General features: G+C 50.5%; 4 protein-coding genes and 2 non-coding genes across 6 annotated transcripts; 3 read left to right on the top strand and 3 right to left on the bottom strand.

Annotated features, from left to right (window-relative positions):
• The first annotated feature begins 91 nt into the window (after positions 1-91).
• ALT_r093 lies at positions 92-207 on the top strand. The gene has a single exon (XR_016293773.1). It is a non-coding gene; the product is annotated as an 8S ribosomal RNA (ribosomal RNA).
• A 354-nt stretch (positions 208-561) lies between these two features.
• Positions 562-2816, bottom strand: ALT_7903 (putative phenol 2-monooxygenase; the record flags this gene model as incomplete). The annotated part of the gene is made up of 5 exons (XM_089600343.1): positions 562-1835; positions 1886-1920; positions 1973-2454; positions 2522-2735; positions 2785-2816. The coding sequence occupies 5 exons, from the start codon at positions 2814-2816 to the stop codon at positions 562-564; spliced, it is 2037 nt and encodes a 678-aa protein (XP_089455236.1).
• A 1646-nt stretch (positions 2817-4462) lies between these two features.
• Positions 4463-7010, top strand: ALT_7902 (uncharacterized protein; the record flags this gene model as incomplete). The annotated part of the gene is made up of 4 exons (XM_033564026.2): positions 4463-4580; positions 4658-5384; positions 6260-6344; positions 6399-7010. The coding sequence occupies 4 exons, from the start codon at positions 4463-4465 to the stop codon at positions 7008-7010; spliced, it is 1542 nt and encodes a 513-aa protein (XP_033419917.2).
• Positions 7011-7316: 306 nt separating this feature from the next.
• ALT_7901 (regulator of V-ATPase in vacuolar membrane protein 1) lies at positions 7317-11649 on the bottom strand (the record flags this gene model as incomplete). The annotated part of the gene is made up of 6 exons (XM_033564025.2): positions 7317-7823; positions 7881-8131; positions 8189-8435; positions 8490-11213; positions 11283-11471; positions 11569-11649. The coding sequence occupies 6 exons, from the start codon at positions 11647-11649 to the stop codon at positions 7317-7319; spliced, it is 3999 nt and encodes a 1332-aa protein (XP_033419916.2).
• Positions 11650-12395: 746 nt separating this feature from the next.
• On the top strand, positions 12396-12483 carry ALT_t164. Its single transcript is given in 2 exon segments — positions 12396-12432; positions 12440-12483. It is a non-coding gene; the product is annotated as a tRNA-Leu (tRNA).
• Positions 12484-12853: 370 nt separating this feature from the next.
• On the bottom strand, positions 12854-15833 carry ALT_7900 (GIY-YIG nuclease family protein; the record flags this gene model as incomplete). The annotated part of the gene is made up of 4 exons (XM_033564024.2): positions 12854-14125; positions 14180-15470; positions 15516-15739; positions 15798-15833. The coding sequence occupies 4 exons, from the start codon at positions 15831-15833 to the stop codon at positions 12854-12856; spliced, it is 2823 nt and encodes a 940-aa protein (XP_033419915.2).
• Between the last annotated feature and the right edge of the window lie 215 nt (positions 15834-16048).

Genomic DNA, 16048 nt, shown 5'->3' with positions numbered 1-16048 from the left:
TTATTGGTTCTTGCTCGTTGCTCTGGATCTCGACGCACAATGTGTTCAATAAGTGCCTATATGGACCACTTCCAGAAGAATCAAGGCACATACGACCATAGGGTGTGGAAAACAGGGCTTCCCGTCCGCTCAGCCGTACTTAAGCCACACGCCGGCCGGTTAGTAGTTGGGTGGGTGACCACCAGCGAATCCCGGCTGTTGTATGTTTTTGCTCACCTATTTTTGCTTCTTTTCGTTATGCATAGTTTAAAATCTATTAACGTTTACAATTTTCTCTCTCCTAGCCCTTTATTGTGTACTTCTATTTGTATACACCTTAATAAATTCTCTCCACCGTTCGGCCAATCCTTCAACCGACCAAAGCGATGTTTCGTCTATTTGCGTTTTAGCTCTCAATCGTCGCTCTGCCAGAAGCTCCATATGATACTAAAAGCATGATAATACAGGGACATCAGGCTCGCCTATATCTTGAAACACAAACTGTGTGACACATTTCTTTTGATGGACGATAAAACGGCTAAAAAGGGTAACCAACATTCCTAAAACAGATCCATAACTGTCTTATTCGTACGCATTGCTCTCCACCTTCAAGGTCTTCTGAGGAGGCTGAAGGATTTGCTCAAAATAGCCGGTCATTTCATCGACATCCTCGATGTTTCCGACCCATCCAATATGCTGATCGGGTCTGAGGATGACGAGAGCACCTCGTACTCTGTCCACACCCCAAGATTCGTACCCTTTTCCGGTACATTGTCGGTCCCAGAAGCAGTCGTCATCGCTCCAAATTTTGTCGTAGGCCCATCCTCTCTCCTGGTCGAACAGTCTGAGCATTTCCGGAAAGTCGGGAAAGTCCATCTCTCGCACTGGAGCACTGTGAATAGTGATCACTTCAATGAGACCGTCGAGTTTCTCGCCTTCTGGTCTATACCGCTGGAGAACCGATTCAGCTGAAGCTAGATGGGTGCTGAAAGCCTCGACGCGCTGCCTCTGATGTTTGTGACGCAAATCTCCTGCGAGGAGCACAATCCGGAAGCGCCCGTCGCTTTTGAAAAGGCGTGTTGTCCACCAGGCCTGGCCGTCTGCCTGATTACGGATCTTGGCTGGTGGAAATCTTTCTCCAGGGATCAGATTCGCAGCGATGGCCTCGCCTCCCTTGTGCACTAAAGTGCTGGGCCCGTAGTAACAGACATATCCGTTGGCAAATGCGATGGATAATTGGATCAGGTCCATCAGTGTTTCCTTGGCATTGCCGGGGGCTGTGCTTTCCGCAGGATCACCCTGTTGCTCCTTCACAAACAAGGGCTGCAGGCGGCGGTCCAGATCGATCAGCATTTGCGCAGTTCTTTTACGCTCTAGCTCATAAGTTGCGAGTATAGAAGGGCGAGCAAACCCTTTCGCGACGAGAGCAACTTTCCAGCCGATATTGAATCCATCTTGCATACTCATGTTCATGCCCAGACCTACCTTGGGAGAATGGGTGTGAATGGCGTCTCCGGCGAGATGAATTCGCCCTTTCGTGAAATTTGACGCGAGCCGCCGACCGACCTGTAAGAGCTCTCGAGTCACTCTTCTGTCTCCAAATCCAATGTTCGAGTACAATCGTACCTGATAAACTGTCCACCAGTCGCAAATCTTGAAGTCAAAGTCGAAGGGTCTCAGCATTTCCTTAGCCTTTTGCCGAACCATGTCAAGAGTAACCGAGGATCGATCTAGGGATGTCAAAGTGCCGTTGACGGCCTGTAGAGGCAGGTAGAGCCGGACAAGCTGCCTCTCCCTCGGGATGCTCAAGAGAGTGCCCTGTTCAGTTGCCACGGTGCACACGCGGCGGATATCAGCTACCAGGAGTCAGCAGCCGGCAGATAGCCATGAGCACAACCCGACTCACGGAAGTTCGTGATGGGAACCATATCAACAACACCCCTGAACAATGAGTCAGTCAAGTGTCAGGCGAACAGTGTAACTGCCTCAGTACCATATGTGCTCAGTTGTGGATCCTTCGAAAGGTATAGTCAACTGTTTCCTGGTCCAGCTGTGTGCCCCATCACAGCCAATGAGGTACTTAACCTTCACTGTCTCGACATTTCCCGGTCTCTCTTTGCTCTTCCTGATTAAATCATCCCAATCATCAGGCGTGATGTTACTCCGGAATAGCCCATTTCGTACGCCTCCAGAACCACCGTGAGTGGAGGAGGGATTCGCTTCTTCCTCGCTGAGGGTTCTCAATGTAACCGTGATAGGGTACGCATCGCCACGATTTTCGAGGGTTTCATCGTACTCCAGTGATTCTGCAAGGACGCCTCTCTCGACTTCAAGGTCAGAACAGTCTGTGATGGCATCCAAGATGAAACGTTCAATTCTCCCTTGGTTCAGAAGGCAGTTGCCAAAGGGAGAATTGTTCGCATCGTGAATCGGATGCTGTTCTTGTCTCTTTAATCGACCATCCTCACCCGGGCCCTGAAACCTTGCGTCAGCCAACGTTCGTGGACAGCACCCAGAGCTCGTACAAAAGAGACCCACTGACCCAGAACGTGAATTCCGCCGCCTCACAGGCTTCGTGAAGGACTCGATGCACAACTCCTATGCTGTCAAGCAGCTCAAGCGTCCTAGGCCGCAGTCCGTCCGCCTGCCCGGTAAATACCTTGGTGCCACGCTTGTCAATGATTCGAGCATTCACACCACAGCGTGCCATCCAGTAGGCGGCCATCAGACCAGATGGACCGGCACCGATGATGAGCCTGAATCAGATCAGAATCATGACTTGCAGCAGGGCAGGAATTGGCTTACACATCAGTGTAGGATATAGGTGACTCCATCATGTTGCATGAACTTCGCTCGACTTTTTGGTAGTGCAACGTCACGCTACTTGATCCAACTCAGAGCGACGGAGGAAAGCGCTTGATGATATATGACTCAGTTATAGCCATAGATCTTTTCAGCAGAATATTCGTCCTCTACAAGGGACCCTGAGCTGTGCGCTACCGTCGAGGAGTCGACCAGGAACTTCGTTGATAGCAGAAGCCAATGGTGACGAGAGATCCCTTCTAAAGACGCATGGCATCTTCAGATATCGTCCGATGACAGCTTGTCTACATGTCAACCCGTAGTCAGGCCGTGGAACATCGGCCCTGCTGGACCTAATCGCGCATTTCGTCAGAAGTACCCAGGCCTGAGGGCGACATGGCTCTCGTCCATTTTCAACGCATCCTTGTTGCCGAGTAAGCCCGCCGAATCACCGCGCGGACCATCTATGCAAGCTTACGGCGCATAGAGTGCAGTGACTGTACTCGTATATGCCTTGGTAGTCAGTCCTTGAGCCGAATCAAGAAACATAAAGTGACCGCCAAGTCCGCGGAGTCCATGTTTGCTCTCGATTGCCGAGCAGACCCTTGTTCGAATGACGAGGTAGGGAGACAGCAATAACGTCAAAGAGCTTCAGGATTGTTTTGGCAAGAGATGACGCTGCAGCCAGTCAACCGATCAAGAGGCTGATGATACCTGAGCTCATTCATTGGCTTTCTCTGGCTGGCATATGCCTGTAGACTCAGCTGACGTCAGGATTGAAATCTGGCCCACGGAGATCATTCTCGTTCGGGCTGCTTCAATGGTGCGGCTCTCGGCATAGAAAGCAGCTCAGTAAAACCGGTTTGATTTTGAGTCGATGCGTGCCAAAACTGCCCACTTCATCTGCTAAAGGTGCATCATGCCAGGAAACCTCCGAAGCCTTGGTCGAGGAATGCGAATGTCCACTCGAAAAGTAAATTGTGGATACTCGTCCAGGTGCTCCTTTGGAAAACCTTTATTCAAGTGGCATTTATAAACAACATCCGTCCCTGACCAAGTTCGCGGATGTCTCTGCATCGTGATGTTGCCATGCGGACGTATCAAGCAAAGGAAAACGCCCAAAGTTGATAACGGGGCAAATAGTCACTTTCAGATAGGGGAGCAAGATAGGGTATAGAAAAGCGCAGGTGAAGTAGTGACGCTGTCCTGATTCCAGGGAGTGGGTGCGCGGTAAGCGGTGCCGGCCCTCAGCAAAGCTCCCAGTCTCTGAAAAGACTTTCCAACTCGGACTACATTTTTGGGCTTCATCCTGTGTTCCCTGTCCTTCAAGGGGATAATTTACCAAGGAACAGGCAGAGCCAGTGATTGGTTGAGCGCGAGAGTAAACATACATAAGCCCCTTGCGGAGCTTCGAACGAGGATATTCAAATCCTAGGTTAACTTTCACAATGCAGGGGCTCACATTCCATCTCTAAGCCTCGAGTGAGCCTCGAGTGCAAAAAACTCCGCTCAAGAATGGATGCCTTGTTTGCAAGCTCTACGGCACACATGCCCTTTCCTGTTCCTGCGTGTCTGCATTCCGGGGGAGCAGGCATGTGCCCAAGTTCAAGAAAGGAATTTACCTCAAGGATGAGAGAGGCGATTGGGGCCCTGCTACGCGTTGGATTGTTGTCCTCATACAATGGACATAAATAGACGGTCTGTGTCCCTGGCGCGCTGGCCTCTTTCGAATCTCGCATCCTTCCAAGAACCTACCGCAGTCGCTCATTTAGGACGGACCCTCTACCTCACGCCAAAGTGTAAGACCATTCGCTCACTTAGTCTTTGACAAAATGCATTACTCTCAGGCGAGTTCTCTTATGCTCTGTACTGGCAGCTGGTCAGTTGCTGATGATTCTCCAGTTCGTCACCGTGGCATCTGCGCTTGCGCTGGCGCCTACCGCTGTTGTTGCTAAGCAGGCCGCCGCTGCCTTCGTCACAGTCAACACGCTCGACACTTGCCCTAAAGGTGTGGCCCAGGAAATCCTTAAGCCGGGACCGAAGGTAGTTACCACGCCCTACACGTGCGAACAAATCAAGATCAGTCATGGCCTGGACGTGTCCTACTACAGCTTCGACGTTGAGCCCCTCACCAAGGACACCGTTACTTCCTGCAGGGCTGTCAAGGTCTTTGACAACACAGCTTGCCAGGGCTTCCCTACTCTATGGATTCCTTTCGACAGCCCACTCGAGGACCGGTGCATCCCTGAACGCGTCTTCAGCGACGAAGTGAAAGCCATCTCGGTCCAGCTGGATTGCGAGGACCCCCCTGCCAAGAAGGAGTTACCCGGCCCTAAGCAGGTGGCTGAACAACTTGCCGAGCAGGTACAGCAGGCACAGCAGGCAGAGCACGCTCCTAAGAAGGAGGCTCATCAAGATTCCAAGCAGAAAGAGGCTGCTCCTAAGCAGGAAGAAGCTGCTCCTAAGCAGGAGCAGGAGCGCGAGCAAGGTTCTGAGCAGGAAGAGCAAGACGAGCAAGATCCTGAGGCAACGCCCGAGAGAAAGGCCGCAAACCCTGCTGACAGTCTCGGCCTCGCTGAACTCACAAAAATGCTCGGTTTCCGGTGAGCGGCGCGCTCGCTTCAAGCTGTGAGATTGGGTTGCAACTTGCATCACGGGCGGGAGTGAGATGAGTTGATGTGAAAGGGAACTTTGCATGCACACACAGTCTTGTATTCTAATTTTAATAAGCACCTTTTCTTGCCATGACAATGTCAATCAACATACTCTTCGTTTCTTTGGAGAGTCGCTGCACATGAAGATTCGTAGAGTATAGTATCGGCGCTAGTATGAGTCCTATTGCTCCATCAGTTGTACTGACCATGAAGGGGTATAGTAACCCTCCATCCATAATAAATCATTCCTCGATTGCGAAGCCAAGTTTCCCCTTCCAGGAGTGACTCTATTCCATGAACCACCGATTCCATCTGTATAAGGAACACCTGATGACTGAGTCAATCTAACCGCTTCACTGAACCAACGCAGTCTTAACATCTCTCCGAGAACATAGCGTGACAATGATATAGCAGAAGCTTCTAGCACATGCATTGCCGACTCGACAGGCGCGTCACCGTCACCATCACAGCCCACAAGAGCAACGGAATGGAATGCAAGCCATCAAGCCACCAACACCACTGGCGCGCGCCACTATGAGCTTCATGAGCTTGGCCCGGAATGCGCGATCTGCAGACTGTAGACTAGATTAGACCATCAGTTCACCACACTAACGTGTGCGTGTGCGTGTCGATTCCTTAGGAAGAGTGGAAATGAAACGAGGTATGTGTAGTCATTTCAGGCGTCTCGTGTCGTGTCGTGTCGAGGTCAAGGTTTGATCGTGGCTGATTCCTGCCATCGGGACTTATTTATCATCGTCATCATTTGGCTTTGGTTCGAATTGCGAAGTTGGAAGAGAATGCATATATAGGCTTATGTTCTTCAGGTCTAGCGGCCGAGGGATCACACCTCAGTGCAAGTCTTATACTGCTGGGCTGGATTATATCACTATCAACATGCACTTCACAAATGTAAGACAAACCTCTATTCTCCATCAGCACGACACAAGTCTAACAGCATCGCAGCACCTCCTCGCCCTCCTACCCATTTTAGCTCGGTCACTCGCCTCCTCAACTACAGCCCGCATCTGGGCCGAATTGTTCCCCTCCTGTCCCATCAACCGCATCCACCCAGCCTCAGCCCCAGACCACCTTCCCCACGAGGAGTTCATCTCAGCGCTCAATATCTCCCCGGGGACCTGCACGAATATCTTCGTGCCGCTCTCGTACGGCCGCGAGGTAACGCACATGTCCTTCGACGCGGAAGTCAAAGTCGAAGGCACCAGACCCGAAAAGTGCAGAATTGCCATACACGAAGTCCCCGGATGCGTCGACCCGCCTCTCCTCGAACAGGAGGTGAAGCACGGCTTCGCGTCCAGCGATTGCGTCCCTAGGAACTTCGTTTCGTATAATCAGGTTTGGGTCAGGTTGGACTGCGTAGAGGAGGAGAACGGGAAGGTGCAGTCGAGTGAACAACCGGCGCATAGCCATAAGCCCCTGCTTCATGACCGTCCTTATCTCCATGGTAACAATTCGATGGACTTGGCGAACCAGACTGCGCCTTATTTGAATGGAACGGGTTCCAGTACTGCTGCCAGGCCGGTCTCGCTGCGGAGGGCGCTGCGGATACGGTTGTAGAATCTCTTTCTCCCGGTTAATGAAGTTGGACTGTATAGACTTGAGCCTGCATCTACGTTGCCTGCGATTTTTGACTGAGAGAGGAAGGCCAGAAGGGAGAGTGATGGTGGTTATGTATATGATCAACGTCCCAATTATGGATTCACGTCTCCAGTCTAGCAAATTCATGTAAAAGCCAGTTGTGCTGTACAAAAAAGATTCGGCTTCAGAGCATGGCTCGCGAAGCTGATAATTTGCGGTCAATAGAAATGAATATACGTACACCGGACGCCTCCACGCTGAAAAATCAGTAACAACAAGTGCAAATCAGAATCCGAAGCTGTCGAGCAGTGAGTTGGCGTCGGGTTCGTGGAACATCGTAGGGGGTGGTTTTGTTTTCTGTGATACAGCTGGAGTCTTTGGTTCCTGCGAAAGACCAGCTTTTATCGGCAGGTCTGCCACCACAAGACTGCTTCGCCGTCGAAGCATCTTTCGGTAATCGACGCCGTTTTCCTGTAGCTTCTGCGTGACGTCTTTCAACGTCTTGGGCGGAGGAGGCACGCTCAGGAACTCCCAATGGCGCACAAGATCCAGGGCAAGAAGGTCGCATCCCATGCGGTCATACAGGCGGGCATTGCGAATGATGAACTCCCATTCGGCTCGGGCTGATACCTGAGAAGCCCCTTTGAGTGTTTGCAGGGTCTTCTCCCGGAGTTGTTTGTACAAAACGACCAAGGCGGGATCGTTGGATAAGAATGACTTCGCTTGTAGTGAGATTGAGCCAGGGCTTCCAGGAGATGAAGGGGTAGAAGGGATCAACGCCTCGACGGGTGACTATACGACCAGTTGTCAGACAACAAGACAGAGAAGGAACAAGCGATACCATCTTACAATTAACGAGCGGACAGCCATGTCGCGACGGCCTAGCATCCAAAAGGCCCACGACGCCATCCATCGGTTCCCGTCAGATGCGGCTTCGGGCAAGACCCTCTCTTCCAGGATTTCTCTCAAAACGGGCCCATTGTCTCCTTCGTACGCACGCGTAATAGCGATTGCAAGCTGTAGATCCCCGACCTGGTTCAAACAGACGTTGGCCGCATCGCGCAGCTGGTCTGCAAGAAGGAAGAAAGCCGCCGCGTACTCTGGAAAAATGTCAGAGAAAGCTTACTTAGATTCGGTCTTGTGCAGGAAGATCATACCAAACCTCCGTTTACCAAGAAGAGCATACGCGTTTTTCAGAGCTGCAGTCTTCCATCGAGGTTCTTGGAAGTCATTTGCAAGTAGCCGTTGAGTGGCACCTTGTTCGCGGTGCCAACTTGCCATCCGCCACAGACCCTGCAGAATATTCTTTTTCTTGAGCGCGATATAGAACAAGGAACAGTCAACAGGGTTCTTTTCCTCCGTCTTGGTATATTCATTGCGCGCGACGAGCTCCAATTGTGCTCGCTGTACTGTGTTAGCTCTTCATCCTTGTAACCGATAACGTCGGGGATTGCTTACAATAGCATTAAAGTCTGTCAGCCACATAAAGATACCACTTTCCCTGGCTGACGCCCATTGCATCTTACCGCCGTACTGTCTCGATACAAGATCGGACAAAATATCTTGGCTGCCGCTATGGAACGCCCAGACGATCTCTCTCCAAGAAACGGTGTCCTTATTTGCGACTCCTTGGCTTCTTCTCAGCATGTGCTGTCGAAAAAACAAAAGATAGCGAGCAGCATTGTCATCCATCGACCGTCGGTGCTTCTCGACCGTGGCGACGCATTCGATTGTATCGGCTAGGCGGAACTGCTCATGGCTGGAAAGTTGCGGCAATGCGAAGCGAGAGAGATTCTCATTCAGTGCGGCGGCAGCGCTTTCGTCCATCACGTTGGAGGTTTCGCTCAGATCCAGGTCGGTATACGAGGCCTGTAAGTGTTTGGAAGATGCATGCTGCGGAATATCGTGCTCCACGTAGAAATCTTCCAGCGGCCTTTCCAAAAAGCCATCAATGTCGTCACCTTCAGTGTAAAATTTCAATTTCCGATGCAGGGTCATCAAGACAGAATGAACCACATTTGTCTTGCCACTGAGGATGCATTGCGCAAGGAACTGTGGGTGAAAGACAGGTAGCGGACCGTTTAGGCGACTAACAACCTCGAACAAGTCAACCGAAGACAGGCCGCGAGAAGGTATGCGGAGCTGTGAAACTAAGCGGTCGCTGGCATCGATCTCATTATCGTAAACAAAGAGTTGATTTCCAGCGCCAATCCCAAGGTGACCGTTGCTAAGCCAGCATGAATCACCGATGGGGTGAGGTGTCAGATCCCGGATCCAGATTTCTCTGATCTGCGTCCAGGATGGACGAGCATCAAGATAGTCATAGCGCAACTGAGACAGTAATATGACTTTATGGGGAAAACCGATTGCCAAGACCGACTGCTTGTCTGGCGTAGATGTCCAATCGAGGTCGCGAATAACATCATGCTGGGCGAAATGTTCCTCAAACTCCAGTTGCGCACCGTTTGTATCCCAGATTGTCAGATGAGTGCGATCCGCGTCAACAAGAGCTGCCTTCTTGGTCGAGCTCCCACTGGCGAGCGAGGGATTCTCAATGCCCGTGTCGACCGTCGAGGTCAGCAAAAACTCCACCTGACTATTCTGTTGGTCGACCTTGGCAGTCCATGTGTGAATGACACCTCGCGTGGTATACGACAGCGCTATATCCGGAGAAAAGAGGTCGAAGAAACCCGATACTGTTTTTTGAGGGCCTGCAGGGTCGACAGGCAAGATGTACGACATGTCCTCGGCGAGACCAAGATTGAAGGAACAAAACTTCCGCAGTGAGCATTGTGTAGCTGACAAGGCACCATTCGTCTGAGCTTTTGCAGGAGGTAAACGTATCTCCCACGCTATCCCATTCATATCAGCCCCTATTGTTGCTATGTAGACAACGTTGCCGCCCTTATCCGCTGTCGGTAACGGAAGGACGCAGAGCGGTTTGCTCGAGAGTTCGAACGATTGAAAGGCGATCTTTCGGGCATGGAAAGAGCGGACATCCCAGACAGAGATGCCGTAATGATGAAGATTGACCAGAAAGTCACCACTTTCTATCACGCAGCTACGATGAATGTGCTCGTCCGAGTAGAGCCAGCTCTTCCGGACCAAAACCGACCGACCATGTCTCCACCTTTGCTTCCAGATCGTGGCCTTGTTCTCGTTAGTCCGAGAAACAAGCGTGTCTCCAGCTGCATTTCGAACGATCTTCTTGATAGGATCAGTATGTCCGGTCCACGACGCTTTCAGGGCGATCCGGTTTTTGCGCGGCGTTGGATCAAACAGGACATCGACCTGGGAATCGAACCACTCAATTCTGCCATCGAAATGATGGACAATAATAGAAAATGAGTCTCCCAGTGGCGTGGTCTGAAAAGCACATAACTGAGCATAATCCTCCTCCGCGGACAGCCCAGGCATGAAGGAGAAATCAATGCTTTCGACATGAAGAATGTTGAAAGCGGTCATGTTCGACTTGGCCTTGGACCCAACATCCTCCAAAGCCCATGCAGACATATGACCTTGTCCGTCTAGCACAACGCAAATTTCCGGGTTCTTGTTCGCAACTTCAATAATATGTTCCAAAGCATGGTTCTCCTTGTTTCCTGCGCTTCGCTGCACCGCTCGTTCAGTCGCAAGACAAAATTCTCGGCTATCGACAATGAACCCATATCGACGATGCCTATTCTTCTCATCCGCAGTCTCCCTCGGTTGAACAGACGCGCCCATGTCAATCTCCGTCCATAACTGGAGAGGTGACGGCGCATGATGGTCGATCGCAGCCCAGACCCTGATCTTATTATCCGCGCTCAGGGTGTAGAACACATTTTCCAAGGATTGTTCTCGATGGATTGGCTTACGCCAATGTATCCCTGTAACAACTGCCGGGTGTGGAAGATATGAAACCTCGAACCGCACATCGTCTGCACCGAAGGAGAGCCGCCGCCAAACTTTGACCATGCGATCGTAATGTCCCGTAGTGACCACCAGTGTCGAATCGGGAGAGAACTGCGCGAACTTGACAGGGTTGGCGAGCTTCTGCTTCCATATGAGGCGCGGCACGTCATTTAAGAACCATAGTGTAAGATGCGAATTGCCCAGGAGTAGCTCGTCGGGGGAGCCCCAGGACAGGGTTCTGATCGTCTCGCCATCGTCTTCGCTGCGAAAGGTATGTAGAAGGGACCACTGCATTATTAAATTACAGCAAAGTCAGCAACGTGCGACCACCACCATTCGCAGGACAACAACACGCACCTTCAACGATTCATGCTGGATGCCGTACGGCTGGTATATGAAAACGTCCGGTCCACCACAAACAGCAATTCTCCCAGAAGCTTCATCAATCGTCACAGCCTCGAGCGTCTCGGTCTCATCCACGTAGATGGTCTGAAGGAGGGTCTGCGGACCGGCGAGGATAACAAGCGCATGCCCGGAAATGTACACCTACGGGAAAACGCGAAAGCGACAAGGGTCAGCGGAGCTCGTAGTCAAGCAAATGAAGCATGAGATCGTCTCAAGAATCTCAAGGATGTTTGCTTACAACCACGCGGAGACCTTCCCACAGCGCTGTGCTGAAAGACTGGAGCTTCGCTGGGGGTCTCCCTGGTAGCACCGCTCGCATAGAGGCGGTCGTTGATCGAGTTGGACGCTGGTTGCGCTCGGTGGTACTACACCATTGCCAGTAATAGACACGTGATGACGACAAGCTCCAGTTGAAGAATGTGCGAGGATGTCGATGAGGAAATTAGATTATGTTGATTTTTGAACTTGTGGGGAAAGACAGACAATACACTCCGTCCGGAGGGTGTGAGATGTTGATGTCAGTCACGCTGTTTCTGCTATCTGTACTTGCTCCACCATAGGCACTCCCGCCGTGTGACCTGAACAGGCGATCAACGTCGACCTAATCTTTACATAGAGCACTAGGATTATCTCTAGGCAAATTGTGGTATGGCAGTATTATGCTCTACTGCAGTATCGATGTCACGCTACTACGGAACTTGCGGCGAACGGTGCGGTTCTCTTGGCAGTGAATGTAGTGGCCGGTGTTGAGTATATACGCATGGGCGGCTGGTTGCGAGGCAGCAGCGTCATTGTTACAAACTCCATGTCTGACACTGGGATTGAGTCCGACTCTGTTGAGGACGAGAGGTTGAAGAGGCACGGCGCCGCAGACGAGGACGTGTCCTTGCTGGTCGGACCGTGATCAGAGGAGTAGGCTCCGGCGTGCCTTCCTGATTCGGGGTCGCTCTGGTAAGGCAGCTCTTCAATAGCGAGATTCCTGCTGGCTTGCTAACTGCGGATATAGTTAGATACCACCATCCGAAGATCGGATGAAACGAGCCTAACATGTCTCAGAACTAAGGAGGTAAGATGGCCGAGTGGTTAAGGCGAGTGACTTAAGAAAATACTTCACTTGACGAAAGTCGCGTGGGTTCGAACCCCACTCTTACCATCTTAAAAAAAACCCATCTATTTTTTTGGGAGCCGCTACAGCCATACTACTATCTTATCGTTCCTGCCACACTACTCTAATCTTCATTTTTTGCGATACGAAGAGAAAAAAAAATGTTGGGGAACAGTTAAATCCGAGGTCTGAGATCGTTATCCGGACATGCTACCATTTTGTTATGGTAGATGGTGAAGCATAGTAAAGCAATGGATTCAAGGATGATCTCTCTAGGATAAGATACATGATCCGCTGAAGGTGGAAGTACCACCAGTCATATTGCCGCCCCCCGAAAAAATGACAGCGTCCTCGCTGTATGTCTTGCGCAGCCCCATCAACATGGCAGTCCGATAACGTGCTGGACAGGCATGGCAACCTATATTGCAGCTTTCTTGCCACGGGCCTGCTCGGGCTCAGGCTCAGGCTCAGACTCAGACTCATCACTGTCAGCTCTTGGGCGCTTTCCTGCAGTAGATGGTCTTTTCTTGCACCGTGAACCGTCTTCCAGGATATAGGCACCGCCCTGGAAGAACTTTAGGTCTTCGGCAACGTTGACGTTGGTTGGGTTGATGAAGATATGTCGTCTGCCTCGGGTTTTCAACGTACTAAATGTAGCACCATGTAGCCAGTCAACCAAGCTGTTCACTTTGAATATGGCTTCGAGAGTAGGCGGTGATGTCGGATAGACAACCTTTTGATCCCCATTTTCATCCTTCAGAGTTACCCGAAAAGCCAAACAGGATGCTGGGTCATCCGCTCTTTCAGATACAACATACGCATTGGGATGTCTTTCTCCAAGTCGTGCGAGCTCAGCTTGGACTATGACTCCATCCTTGTTATGGCTGAGGTAGAAGCCCCGAAGTCTGAGCCAAATAACAGAATGAACGAGTAAACAAAGGCCATATATCTGCCGCTTTTCTTTGGCCCCATGGCTGGACCACCAATGCTGCCCTTTAAAACGGCGCCCATTCAGCAGGCTGATTTGTGTCTGTATCTCAATTGATGTCAGTTCTCCATAAGCAGGATCATGCTGAGCTGCAATGATCTGCTTTCTGGTAGTAGCACCAACACACTCAGACACTTCGGAGACTTTGATCTGAGCCTTCCCACTCCTGGAGGAACATAGGGTCAGTCCGGTTTCTTCCAGGTCATCTCTTTCTCCTGCGACCATTGCCTGGCTGATTGCTTCAATGTCCAGTGTGCTACTTGTATCAGACTCATCATCGCTCTCCGGATTTTCGTGGTGTTCCAGGGACTCAGAACTTCCAGAAACTCTGCTGCTCTCCAATGACTTGTTGCTCTTGGAACATGTATCATATTCAATTGAGCCACTGGGATCTGCAGAAATGGTTTGAGCATCCTTGGGCCATTCTTGCTGCATCTCATCATAGAGGTCCCTCATCTCTTGTAGCTTCTCTGGGGGAAAGACACGTGAACGATTTCTTGTCTTTTTCTTTATCAGTATCTTGGTAGTTGGCATGGCGATATCCTTGGGTCTTTCCGGCAGACTTGTCCAAAGTAGAAAGATAGACTTTGGAAACGATCCTCCAACAGCCTTAAGACGCTCGAGGGCAGCGCTGGTCCGAAAGCCCTTGCGATACAACCAGGCACGAATACCAGCATCAATAGAGTCTGCAGTTGCCATCGGCTTGCCTCGTCCGTCTCGTTCATCTCAGTAGCGTTTGATTATTTGTGCACCCACCAGTGTTCGCTCGTAAAATGTGGTATGTATAGTGCTCTTGAATTCCGCCACAACTGCGCTGAATCTGAAGATTTCACACCATTGAACCACCTGCCTTCCAGCGTTTGCCCATAAAATGGACAGTGGCCTTGGTGCGTGGATAAAGACCCGCTTTATGCAAGCTTCATCGATCTCAACGTAGGCTTGGACATTGGTTCCCCTGAAATTGAGGGAAATCTGACGACCTAGGCCTAGGAGTCGTGTAACTTCAGCATCACTAAAAATGATGATCCGGAGGTTGCTTGCTTGAATGAGATCCTTGTTGGCTTTGCTTATGGCATCAGCTTCATCTGGCCTCATCTGCTTGAAGGAAAGAGATGTTGATAGCTGGATGATTTCCTGGGTGAATGTGAAAGGCCAAATAAGAGAATTCTCTTCGCAGAATCCACTCTCCGTGATACCCCAAGAGACTGCACATTCGCCTGTTGCCCCATATGACAGTGGTTGGCTCTCCCTAAGATAGCTATGCTGGTCCAGAATTATCCCAACCCGGGCCTTAAGAGTACCTCTAGGCTTAACAACCTTTTGGGGCTCTCTAACAGCATCTTTAACTGTACGCAAGCAGGACTCCATGTCGAATGGTTTCATGAGCGAAGCTGTAGTATCCATAGGCTGTAAATCAGAGATCCCAAGTTGTGCCCTTGCAGCTGATGTCAAGATTTCGAGGTATTCATGGCGCTTGAGAGAGTTACCAGTCCGCTCTTGAGATAAGGCCTGGTCTTCTAACCGTCGCTTCAATCGATACTGTGGCCATTCCCTAATCTCCCTGTCTGGCGAGTCTTCTAGTTGGAGTGAGTAGGTGTATCTGGCACCTGGGCTAAGTGAGACTCCCTGAAGAAGTGGCGGAACAACATTCAGGCCAGTGCCAGAGTATTCCCCCTTCCCAAAGTATTCTTCAAGAATACCTGGTGCAAGGGTCTGGAAGCATCTAGCCATGAACATCTCTAGGATATTAGCAAATACCATAGGGATATGTTTGTTAACATGATCTGGCCAGACAAGAGTCCAGAGTTTCATGAAGTTGATCGCACGGTGCCCAGCTCCTTTAGCCACAATATAATAATGCAGCGTACTCTGTTCACTGTTGATAATAGCCCTGAGATGCTGCATGATCCGATTTCTGGGGTTTTCTGATTGTCCAACATATCCACGCCAATAGGCTGCGTTGCGATCATCAGTAACAAAGCTTAGGTATCCGTTGTCCTTCTCCCATACTTCGGTTGCTGCTTGCTTCTCGCGGACTTCATGCAGCCTGTATTTCATTAGTATAAATCTAGTAAGGTAGTTCCTCACTTACATCTTTGTGGTCACCTCCTTGTTCTCGAAATGTTTTACTGCGGGGTGGATAGCTCTTGTCAAAAGCTTTATGCTATCATCTATTCCTCCCATGGCCAAAATCGATTCCTGGTATGGAATATGCTTGAGATCTTGTCTGTTTGTTTCTGTAACAGTTTTGAGCAAGTAAGTTAAGGTCTCCTGAATTGGCGGAAACCTGACTTTGGGGCAAACAGCGGAGGAGTCCTGTATGGAGAAAGACTTATTAGTACCAATTCATACCTGAAGAGGATGTGAGACTTACTGCAGCTGGCGCACTAAGGCTCCTATTCTCAGTCATGGTTGGCTGCAACTGGTTCGGAAAGCGATCCTGAACATGGCTTCGTGGTCCAAACTTGGGCTTTTCTCGTGGCATTGATGGTAGTTGAGAACCAGCTGGTTCCTGCAATTGTCTGTTCCATTTAGCTTGTGAACATTTGGGGTCATGCCCTTTCAGTCCGCAATGAGGGCAGACAGGGCATTGTGGACAGTCTCGAATGATATGTCCTTCCTGGC

Source organism: Aspergillus lentulus (genome assembly GCF_001445615.1).
Source record: "Aspergillus lentulus DNA, contig: Alt16, strain: IFM 54703, whole genome shotgun sequence".
In the NCBI taxonomy this organism is placed as follows: domain Eukaryota; kingdom Fungi; phylum Ascomycota; class Eurotiomycetes; order Eurotiales; family Aspergillaceae; genus Aspergillus; species Aspergillus lentulus.
The sequence above is the reverse complement of the archived record's forward strand: the minus strand, read 5'-3'. Positions and strand labels throughout refer to the sequence as shown.